Raw genomic sequence first — 12,003 nt, 5'->3', positions numbered from 1 at the left:
ATAATTATTTTGCTATACACGGCGCTCTATGTACATGGCAAGCTGCCAAAGCAGCAGCACTTCTTTCATAAGCTGTTTGAAAGAGTCTGAGCAGAGCAGGGGAAGCAGTTCCCCTGTTGGCGCTCTGCAGTTGTTTCAGTCTGGCGGTAAGTGGATTTCTATAACCAAGTCCTCCAGGATGCAGATTCCCGACTGAGCATGTTTAGATGCATTAGACAGGTCTAATTAAATTAACTAGCCTCTCCAGAAATCCAAAAGGCAAGCTAAGAAGTATTCAAAAACTGTAAAACAGACCAATCAAACTTTCTTTAGAATTAGTCGCAAACACTATGTACAAAGTGGCCTAATCCAAAGCCAACCTACAGAAACAGCTGGTCTTCCTAGTGACTTCAGAGAATTTTGGAGCAGATCCTAAAATGCTAACAGCATATTAAATATATGTTCAATTATTGATAAAATTTAAAAGTTGTAAAGCTGTGAGAAGCTTTAACCCTAAGATTTAAGGTTACAGTGTTTAAGACTGCAGCATGAGACTCCACAAAAACAACCACCTAAGACACGCACACCAGAACTGTATAAATTACAGTTACCATGATCTGAGGGCAAAAGGTCTTATGCAGCTGAGGTGACTTTGCAATTATTTTTCAGCTCAGTAAGTCCCTACCTCATTTAAAAATTATATTAATTATTAACACAGTTAAGTCATTCATCCATGCTTCACACGACACTCCAAATTTGTATTTTGATTTTTTTCCCATGCAATGAGCATAGTTATAAAAGTACAAAAGTCTGGGTCTTAAACTGCATTCCATGCATCTTTGACTTAAAAAAACTCACTAAACCAATTTAAGAAGACAATTCATAAAAAGTGCTTCCTAGCATAAACAAACACATACTAAATTGTATGGTTGGCTACTATTAAAATCTCCTTTAAAATTACAATGTATAATGCAGATCTTTAGACTCTTACTTAGTTGCATGATCAAAGCCAATATTGTGAGCTGGACTGTAAGCATTATAACTCAGCCTTGTTAAATTATCTAAATTTAAAGTCAAAACAGTGAAAGGATGTGGCCTGTTGTCAAGACACAACTAACAATTACTAGTTGCTAATTACAAAAGTACTGTATTCTGTACAGGGTGACTATTTACTTATCCTACCAATTAACCAAAAATGGCCCCATCTTGTCATCCACGGGAGTCTGATGGTTAGTTCAGTAACCACTTACCTGTGGTATCATGAAACATTAAAATAAAGCCCACTGCAATGTAAAGAGAGCTTGAAGCTCCCAGAAACGCAAAGCTCAGGACTCTCCTGCTGCTATAAATGCCAACTCTGCCCCTGCAGTGTTCACTATGTCCAGGATAGGAGAACTACACCACCGGACCGCTTCACCAGCTACATGCTTGGACACAAACTGTTGGTGCAGGTCTAAATGATAAAAATCTACCCTCTAAAGATATCTTCATATCACAGTGTAGCAGGATTCCCTAGCATGCAAATGTAGTCAGACTGCAGCACACAAAGTCACAGTGTTTTTTGTGTTATTGCTTTGTTTTAAGGATCCACAAATTGCGATACCCAAAGGAACAATGCTGGCCATCGTGATTACAACAGTTGCTTACATTGGTGTGGCAATATGTGTCGGTAAGTACAGAACTTCTGCTTCACGTCTTAATTTATAAGATTTTAGAAGTTTGAAAACCTGATATGCAAATGAATGATTAACCTCAATGCTTTTTCATCCTGTGGATTTATTACATAAAGAGACAGTTGTTTTGATTTAGCTATATCTAAAAACAGTGGGGGAAAAAGCGGCAATCAGCAGTAACAAAAGTCCCTGTTTGGCAGCTGGACTTTTGTATAACTTGTATGGTTACTTTCACATTTGATTCAGTGACCACTAGCACGTATCCATGAGCACAATAAAGATTAAAGGAACCTCTGATCAGTCTTTTGTTCCTCATTCACATTGAAATGTCACATGGCTTCTGCTCGTTCTCAGTAGTGTTACTGAGCACTCATGAGCAACACAGTAACACACACATTTGGTATGTTATATGTCAAAGACAGAAATCAATTGCCTGTCTTAAAGAAGATACACTACATGACTAAGTGCTCTATAACATTGGAATGTGAGGTAACAAAACAGACACAAGAGTAAAAAGGAGACCTGCACTGAAGCCATGAATTGTGTTGGAGGAATAAGCAATTACATTCTCATTATAAGGGTACAATAAATCTCTGTTCAAGAAAAATATTTTTATTTTTCTGTTTTAAGAGTACTGTAAGAAAGAGTGTTGTAAATAACTCTCTTACTTGTGAGTAAATACCTCAATAGTGCATAAAACCCCTGCAGTATACTCCCTTCTACTGGGAGATGAATCTCAAGTCTTCTTGAGTTCTACGTTTCTTGCACTTTACACAAAAGGCTGAATACTCAGGTCAAGCTGCAGCTCAGGCTATTGCATTATTTGGATCTAAATTTCCCCTTCAATTAAAGTGTAAGTAATCATTCTTTACTTCCGTTATAAATCTGTGTTAATGCATCATTCTGTTCTCACAGGCAATAGCTGTATTTCAACTTCAGAACCGTCTGTTTTTCAGTGCAATACTTCCCCCCGGTTTGCTAAACAGATAATGGTTATTTGGGGACCCTCAAGAACATTGTTTTTGACATATTTGAAGATACTACATAAACTTATATTTTAGCCACTAAAGATGTTAAGATCAGCACTCTGAGTTAACTCCATATGTTTCTTCCCATTTCTGATGGGAAACAAAAAGACAGCATAAATATTAATAAAACCAAACAGAAAATTGGTAATTTCTCCTCTTTAAAGTTTTTTCTCACCATATTGGCATCCGTTGGGCTCTGTCAATTTGAACAGCTGAGGATCTGTGTCTCTAAAGAAACTGTGTGTCCTTTTTAAATACACAAAGTATGCTTAGACCTAAGACCCTCACTGACCAGTTTTCTTTGAATACTGGCATTTATAAAAGTAGTCACAGGCAGACAATATACTTCTGAGTTAGTTAATCTATTTTTAATCTCTGTCTGGTTCTGTACTCTTAGAAATATGCTAGTCCTCATTAGTCAACTGGCTGATTATTTTAAAAGTAACAGAAGTCAACAGTTGCTTACAGACAACACGAGAAACAAAGCCACACTAGAGGGAAGTAATCTGCCCAACATGAAATGCTACTCTTTGGGATGAGACTAAGGCAGCACTTGTACAAAGTGTATGCAGACTAAGAGACAAAGCTTGGCAAAAACATTCTTCCAATGTCACAAGGAAGGAAAATAACAATATATCATTGTTTCCACAGCCTCCTGTGTTGTACGAGATGCTACTGGGAACGTCAATAATACAGTTGTACCTGGAATGAGCTGCAATGGATCATCTGCCTGCAGCCTAGGCTATGATTTTTCCAGATGTGCAAGTCAGCCATGTGATTATGGGCTGATGAATAATTTTCAGGTTTTAATGAGATTATATATATAATCATAGGCAATACACGAATTCATGAGTACAAACTTGCAAACCCATTATTTGCTGACAACTAACTGCAACAGGACATCCACTTTTATCCAAAAAAGTAAAAGCTATAGGAAAACCAAAAGGAAAGTCCCCTGCACTCCACATAACCTTCATACTGCCCATTCACTAGCCCTCCCAGCACTCTGGTAAGGTTTTACCTCCTTCTTTCAACAAGTATCATGCAGCAATATGCAGTAACATCTTCAAATTCAAAATCTAGACTTAACGGAGACCTCAGGAACTCCTTTAGATGAGCAGCTCCTCTCACTGCTCTTTACACATGGGTGTGATTTTACCTCAGGGGTGCTGTGGTCACTGGTAAAGGTTTGTGCCAAAGTACGAAAAGCAAGGGTTCTGACTTCTTAAAAAGGTGAGTGAAAAATCAAGTGAGAAGTAATGGGATCTTTCTCCTAGGCCAGAGAGAGACTGACTGCCATTTTTATTCTTCAAAATAAAGCTTAGACAAAGCATCAAAGTAAAGCAGTTCTGCAGTTTGACAACCACAGCTCCCAGATGTCTGTTCAGCCCCTGTGCTTCATGGCCCACTAGAGGAGCTCACCACCCACCTGCACTTGCTTTTCAACGAGTCATTTGTAGCTTTTAAAGTCACTTGCTTTTTTTCCCAGCTGGCTCTACTAAATGACAGGGCTAGGTATCCACCTTGAAAGGGACACACTGGCCCTGTCACAGACTACTTTTCCTTCATTTCTTGATCATTTACCATCCTCACTCCCACCTCAGTTCAGCTGCCCAGACCCAGGACAACCCTTTAAATCAGTGACCTCTGTACAGCCACAGATTTTCACTTCTTGCATTTATCTTTGCCAGACTGAAGTCACAAAAAAAAAAATAATGTCTTCATCTGACAGATCTCCAAGATTAACTGGTTTCTTTTCTGGAGTACTTCCCACACACCAAAAAGCATCTGGCAATCACATCTGTCCACTTTATCTTTCATCTTCCTTGTCTGGTGCTTCTCAATAACGCTTTTGCTTCAGCGGTCACAGAGGCCAGTGCAGCCCCTCTGGGAGGGTGGAGGGAGGCCTGACAGTGACCATCGTTACTGTTTGCAGCACTGCTTTTACGCTGCTGCAATCAGGCATTTTCTCTCTTTTTTAGCCATATTAAATAATCAAGAAAAAAACCAAACCAACCCAAACCAAAGAAAGTGCCTCCAACCACATTTCGTTGCTGTTTCTTCCTGCCATTTCCACTTTCCCTTCTTGCTCCAAGATGACTATCTACCCATCAAACAGAGGCTGTTACTGATATCAACCAGTTAGTAAAGGAGGTGAGAAAATCTCATGGAGTACTCACCTGCCTCTGCAGACAGCTGCATACTTGTATAAAAACTTGGCTATGCCTCTGTTGCTTTTCACTACAATGGGAATAATCGTATTTCCCTACTTCACAGCTGACTTGTACTATATTGAATTTAGAACTGTGAAAAGCAGAGACATGTAGAAACACAGTACTTAAATGGGTCCGTGATCAAAGAGTGCATCCAACTGCAAGCCTGGCTATTCTTTTTTCCTTCTCTTTTTCCTAAAGGTGATGAGCATGGTGTCTGGCTTTGGTCCTCTCATCACAGCTGGCATCTTTTCTGCTACTTTGTCATCAGCTCTAGCATCTCTTGTCAGCGCACCCAAAGTTTTCCAGGTAAAATTAAACTACCAGTTTCCTTATACTCTGTTTTACTCCATAGACGTAAAATTTAGTTGAACTCTAATGTACCAAACATGGTATATATTATAAACAACACTGACACATGTGGGAGGAAGAGGCAGGGAAAACAGTATGTAGAATGTTTTTCAACAGAAATAGGCAGGTAAGCACCCTTACGCAAGGCTGATAGTGTTCCTTCGGTCAGAGCTCAGCTTTGCTGCAGAAGCAGGGGATACATGCGTGCTTGTAATAGGTAGACTACTTTCAGGACCGCTTCTATCTTACAGAAAGCCACCCTGGAAGCACAGGAGCACCAGGAATATGCAGGAGCCCTCAGGACTTTAAGACTGAGGTGCTGGCAGGTGTGCTCAAACCAGCTGGCTGCCTAGAAGCTGTCTTGGCAGCAGCCATGTGGAGGGAACAGGAATAGAGGGCACGGGACAGAAAGAGAACCTGTACTACTTACACCAAGCCACTGATGTGTGCTTCAGTCCCCTCCAATTTAGACTCTATTTAGCTATTCAGTTCATCTTTTTTTAAAGCACTGAATAAGTACTAAATGCCTGTGATTCTGTTTCCCCCCTGTATAATAATATAGTAGGATATTGCCTTATCACTTTACTTGAACGTTTACGTGTCATAGCAGTAGATGTACTTGAATTACTAAGATAGATTTAATTTTTGTTTAGCAAAAGCCTAGCAAGCTGTCACTCACAGTGAGCTTCTGATGCAAGAAAGCACTGCTTAACAGAATTAATTCTGATTTGTTTACCAGGCTCTTTGCAAGGACAATGTCTACAAAGGGCTCGAATTCTTTGCCAAAGGATATGGAAAAAACAACGAGCCCATCAGGGGCTATGTTCTCACTTTCGTGATTGCTATGGCATTCATTTTGATTGGTTTGTATATCATTATACAACTGCTATAATCTCATGATCTGGAATTATATAAACTGATATTTTAATTCAATGATTAGCTATGGTTAGAAAAATTTCCAGTTAGGTAAGCTCTGACATTAGCCCAAGCACACTCAAAGCCCTGGTAGCAACTCCATCATTCTTAAAGGCGGCAAAAAGAAACCAACAGGGACTCTCATAACATCTCAACGCCACCACAGCCTAATTTTCAGAGGTGCGGAGTAGGTGCAATTCCTGTTCATTCCACTGGAAGAGGGCAGGGCTTAGAACTATATCAAAGTCACAAACTTTGAAAGTGGTTTTGCAGTTTATACTGCACACAGCTCGGAGATAATTCTGATATAATTTGGAAGCCTACTCTGCCAAGCCTTCTGCAGTCAGCTCCAAAGCAAATCACAGTTTGCCAGCTTTGGTAGTAGAAAATCCCAGCTACCACATTTAGGGGTGCAGAGATTTTTAAATTAGTTCTTCCAAGATTTGAAATTCCAACTTTGCGATACTAAGCAAATGTGAAGTTCCGTAGATAGAATTGAGATTGCCATTTAAAAAGCAAAACAAGAAGTTTTAACTATGACTCTCTTGTGAAACGCATCTGTCCTCTCAATTATGTATTTAAAATTCTGAAATTTACACCAGCTCTACATCATTAAGAGTCAGTCTGTAGCATCAGAGTATCAAGTATAACCTTGCATAGCATATAATGTTACTAAAATCAGCATCAGCAGACACTACTTAATAGGAATGAAGGTATATCAAGGTGGCCTTAAATTGGTACCACAGGAAAATACCCGAGCTTTGCCTGGATGACAGATTCAGACCATGTCCAGATTTAATTCATGATCAGGACAAAGCTATCCAACAATCTAAGAAGCTGGTGCCTATGTCTGACGTGTGTGCATGTGTCTTGCAGCTGAACTGAATACCATCGCTCCCATCATCTCCAACTTCTTCCTGGCTTCATATGCTTTAATTAATTTCTCCTGCTTTCACGCCTCATATGCAAAATCTCCAGGTAAGTCTGCATTCACTAGTGATTTAAATGGGTGCTTCCATAGTCTGATCTCTGCAAGTTTTTGACTGTATGTCAGAGAAAACTGCGGTACCTATACACCAAACTATGTGACCTGAGGTTTTACCGCTTTCATTGACTATGATCGCATTTTATTTATCTCCAAAAGAAAAAAATAGCGGCTCTAGTCCTTACATTCCCTACAGTTGTACACAATGAAAATTACTTTGGAGGATCCCACTGAAGCAGGAAAGCTTCTCAAGGTGTTTTTTACCCCTCACTATCACACAACATGGACGGATAAAACCCTACCCCAACTCTAGTCACACAAACTAAGCAAGGTATACTGGGGAGCCATTGTGCCCTTCTCCAAGTCTACAGCAAAATTTACAGGAAAGTTCATAAGCACAGTAATTACACTAGAAGCAAGGCTGCCTGGGAGGGAACACGTAGAACAAGAGCAGGTCCACCAGGCAACATCAGCACAGCTCTGCAGTGGCTAGTAGCAGAATTGTAAAGGGAAGTGCAATGAGGTCCTGCTCAGGGGTAACTTGAGAGTCCCTCAGCAAAGGGACATACTGGCTTTCAGGCTTGTGCATTGCCACAGCAAAATAATTCTCATTATCTTCATGAATGAAGGGGGGACACCTTAAGGACTAAAGTCAATCAGCTGAGCAACACTGGTTTTGGCACACAGGAAAGACAATTTCCTCTGCTGTGAATCAATTATTCAATTCAAGGAGCGAGGAATACATTTTTGATTTCCCGTGTGAAGAAACTGCAGTAGTGACATAAATGCCTACATCAACTTCCTTCCTATAGATCTGCATGGTGCCATTTGTTCAGAGGGCAGAAAAGATGAGCACTTCTGCTAATTATCTGCACAGATGAACAAATGCAGATCTGCCTGCTCTACACAGCCTTAGAGTTGAGTAAAAATTACCTCTATAGACTTCATGTGTGTGCATCTGACTCTTACCCTGCCACTACTTAACATTTCAGACAAAACTGCAGCCATTTTTCTTTTCTCATTTCCTCCAGTTAATTTCTGCCAATTCACAGTGATAGATTATAATTGCAAGGCTGCAGGACAGCACATTTTTTCACAGCAATATCTTCCCATTCCCTCATTAGAAAGATGATCCAAGATAGGGTTGCTTAGCCTCTTCTCATATCCTCCGTGTTTTTTCCCCTCTCCAAAGAATCTGCTCTGTAGAACACCTGGCAGGGACCTGCAAACCATGGAGGCTCACTGCTTGCCTCATCATTTTAATTGCTAGCAGGGGATGGATTCAGTACTGCAGCTGAAGAGCAGCAGGAATAATATCTTTTTAAAGTCAATTGCAAAAGATCTTATTGTTCTGCAGTGAGGTCAGGCAATTTTCAAATTTAAGACAGGTGCACTTACAGTATTGGGATAAACTCTCAGCAAATGCTTAGTGCCCATTAATAAGTTCTACATATATGCATCAAAAGGACACAGTAGCCAACCACCTGGAGTTACAGGAAAATCTGTTTTCAGTTCTGAACCAATGAACTTTAGTTTGGCAAAAATATAAACAGAATGGCTACTCAAAGCCAGGCTGGACAAAGCAGTAGGAAAGGGTTTGTAGTAGAAGTCTTGTAGATCCAGTACTCTATATGTATGGAAATCTGCATCAGCCAGCACCTGAAAGTACCTGTGGATACTCGTGATGCCTGAGAATTTGCACATATCACTCCCACCCCTTCTGACAGAGCCTGAAACAAATTGCATGTGTGTTTGTATGTGCAAAATCAGTAGATCACCATATTTTATACTCTTACAATTTCTCAATTCTCTTTAAACAGGTTGGAGACCTGCATTCAGGTATTATAACATGTGGGTGTCACTTTTTGGAGCCCTGTTGTGCTGTGGTGTCATGTTTGTCATCAACTGGTGGGCAGCTCTCATCACTTATGCCATTGAGCTCTTTCTATATATTTATGTAACTTATAAGAAACCAGGTAAGACCACAAAACACTATTATTTTGTGTATATGTTATGCAGCCAGACTGGATTTCACAGGAACGAATTCTGCTTACAGAATTAGACATTACTTTTTTTCCAATACCTTTCTTCAGAGGGAAGTCTGGAGCATCCCATTAAATACCACTTTGTATAATATAAATTAAGATGATAGTCTGGTGAATTTTTGCCTATTTAACAAGCACTTCAAGTCTGGTTCAGGGCTTTGCATAAACATTCTAGCACATCAGTTTATTCCCACCATGTCTTTACTACTTTTGGGCTTTTACTTGAGTATCACTCATTATTTTTTTTCTATCCACACACAAAACCTTACCTTTGCTTGCTCTTAGCTGGCTCGTCTGGGCTCCTCACTCAAAATGTAAACCTGCTGCCCATTATACAACAAAAACACAAGTGGAATTACTCATGAACTGATCATCCTCCAGCACCTCCCTACAATTCTGCAGTAAATCAAGAAAGACGAGCACACTTCACTGCTAGAAAAAAACCCTACTTAGTAGCTCAGCAAATCACAGCAGCTCTCCTCAGAAATCTGTGCACTAATACAATACAGCACTAGTACCAGAGTAGACAGTTTGGTTATTCGTAGGCAGGACAAAACTAACCCAGGTCCAGATTTCAGTGCTAACTATCTGAAGTAGAAAAACAAACAAACAAACAAACGAGGCAAGTTTCCCAGCAGAAGATGTGAGTTCATTGCAGCTAGCTTGGGATAGCAACACCCAATCTGAACCCGTGTTATTCTTTCCTGTGTATATTGCTGCACTGTTTTCCATCCTCTATCTGTGTTCTCATACGCACCAGGACAGTCTGCAGTTCTCTTCCTGTAAACAGCAGCTGTAGAACACACCTGTCACAAGGCAGTTGTCGAAAGCGTTTGAGAACTGCTACCCTTCCCTAGTACATTGCCAGTGTCCTTGCTGCAAAGTAGCAGCTTAAAGCTTGGTTAAATTCACTGAAGACACTGTACAAAAGCTATCATCTTCTGCTCTCAGAGAGTGACTTTTGTTCAGCACTTATTTATCAGCAACTGAACGGTTCATAACAGACGACTTCTACACAAAACTCCACTTAGTTGCATCAAACGTTAGCTTTGTATCTTGGCATAACAGGACTTGATCTGTATTCATGTAGATATCAAAGTCTGGAAAGCTGTTTCTTATCTGTATTATCCACCCAAACAGCTGCACAGTAACAAAAGATGTATATGCCAAGACTGGGGTTTGAGAACAATTTTGGACCTATATAGTAGAACAGAGCTAATTGGAGCTAACAGTGTTCTTTCCTAATGGTTTAATTTGAACTTCCTGAAATTCCATAGCAAATACATTACTTAGGCTTGTCCGTTTTATACATGGGAGAAGGATACAAAGTTAATGGAACAGAGAAGAAAACAGTTTTTAAGCAGAGGAAGAATTTGTTTTTGCATGACATAAGCAAAACCTACTCTATTACGAAGCACAAACAATGACAGCTCTGGATCTATGAAGCATGAGAGAACATACCCTGTCTTGGCTCATAGATGACATGATTGCTGACCTTTGCAATAGAATATAGGGAAAAGCCCATGGTTTAATATGCATTATTTGTTTTTATTATATGCAGAAGTAAACTGGGGCTCTTCTACACAGGCTCTTTACTATATTAATGCCTTAGACAGTGCTCTGGCATTAACTACCGTGGAAGACCATGTGAAAAACTTCAGGTAAGATTTCCAGTGTGTGGTAGAATGGCTTATTCTGAATAATTACATCACCCAATTCAATACAACCTCTTTTTTCCTCCTAACAGACCCCAGTGCATAGCATTAACTGGAGCTCCTATGATCAGGCCTGCTCTGCTGGACATCACACATACTTTCACAAAGAACAACGGGCTATGCATCTGTTGTGAAGTGTACACGGTAAGGTCAACTCATATAAATCCAAAAATTCAGCACCAGTGTGTGCTGCAGATCTTCATTACACATTCCACTCTCACTTGGCACACAATGGTCCCATTGGGGCTGATGGGCGGCTGTGCAGACCATGAAAGAGATTTGCACTGAGAATGAATTTTGTCCTAAGTCTTAACAAGAAAGCTATCAGCTGATATAGAGCCTGCGAGTAAACGCCTCACTGAGATGCATTTCAGAGTTCATAGTAGACAGACCAAAAAGTGGTTTGAAAAAAAAAAATTATATTTGTTTAAATGGACGCAACAAGGCTTAAACAAACAAAAACACCCAAACCCCTGAAGTTGAAGGATTATAGTGCAAAAGTCAAATTATCCAGGCTCTATATTCAACTTTGTCACCGATTTGCAGTGTTTGGGTTTGGCAAGTAATTCAGCTCTCTTTGCAGTGGTTTCTCTAAAACGGTAACAATGCTGATTTTGAGGATAAAAATGCTCTTCTGAGATCTAAAGAGAGGAGAAAAGTATATTTCCAATTATATTTTCCACAGGAAAGTCTGTTTCTTAAATGATGAAAATCTAGTCTCTCATTAGGACAGAAAAAAAATAGATGTGTTTATAGTGTAAAGGAGAAAATGTACTTTAAATATTACAACAACTTTTTTTTTTTTTTTTCCTCTCAAAATTAAAACCGAACAGCTCATGACACCAAATGGGGCTGCAAAATCTAATAGAGTCAGTCCAGGCAAGATAATATATCCATCTACAGGAGCGCAGAAATAATTCATTTGACGCTGCCACATTGCAGAAAGGTAGTACAGAAGATCTGCATGTGAGTTTTCCCAAATCAAATTTATCTATAAAGAGGGAATGGCCCTAATTCTTCTCTACTGTAATTATTGTTAGCTTTCCCAATGCGTTCAGTATGGAATCAATCCCAACAAGATTCTGAGACTATGCAGCTT

At 39.7% G+C, this 12,003-nt stretch overlaps 1 protein-coding gene and 1 long non-coding RNA gene across 4 annotated transcripts in view; one reads left to right on the top strand and one right to left on the bottom strand.

Annotated features, from left to right (window-relative positions):
- Positions 1-12,003, bottom strand: part of LOC119151404 — a 38,677-nt gene that overhangs the window by 1,405 nt on the left and 25,269 nt on the right. The gene's annotated exons all lie outside the window — the stretch shown is intronic.
- The window catches only part of SLC12A1 (solute carrier family 12 member 1), a 54,016-nt gene that overhangs the window by 21,718 nt on the left and 20,295 nt on the right, over positions 1-12,003 (top strand). For both annotated transcript variants that reach the window (XM_037395256.1, XM_037395257.1), the window contains exons 10-17: positions 1,564-1,648; positions 3,332-3,483; positions 5,095-5,202; positions 5,984-6,107; positions 7,036-7,137; positions 8,965-9,120; positions 10,751-10,850; positions 10,937-11,048. In XM_037395256.1, the coding sequence (XP_037251153.1) occupies positions 1,564-1,648; positions 3,332-3,483; positions 5,095-5,202; positions 5,984-6,107; positions 7,036-7,137; positions 8,965-9,120; positions 10,751-10,850; positions 10,937-11,048 (939 nt within the window). The remainder of the gene's footprint in view (positions 1-1,563; positions 1,649-3,331; positions 3,484-5,094; positions 5,203-5,983; positions 6,108-7,035; positions 7,138-8,964; positions 9,121-10,750; positions 10,851-10,936; positions 11,049-12,003) is intronic.

This window comes from Falco rusticolus, chromosome 7 (assembly GCF_015220075.1).
Source record: "Falco rusticolus isolate bFalRus1 chromosome 7, bFalRus1.pri, whole genome shotgun sequence".
NCBI lineage: Eukaryota > Metazoa > Chordata > Aves > Falconiformes > Falconidae > Falco > Falco rusticolus.
The sequence above is the reverse complement of the archived record's forward strand: the minus strand, read 5'-3'. Positions and strand labels throughout refer to the sequence as shown.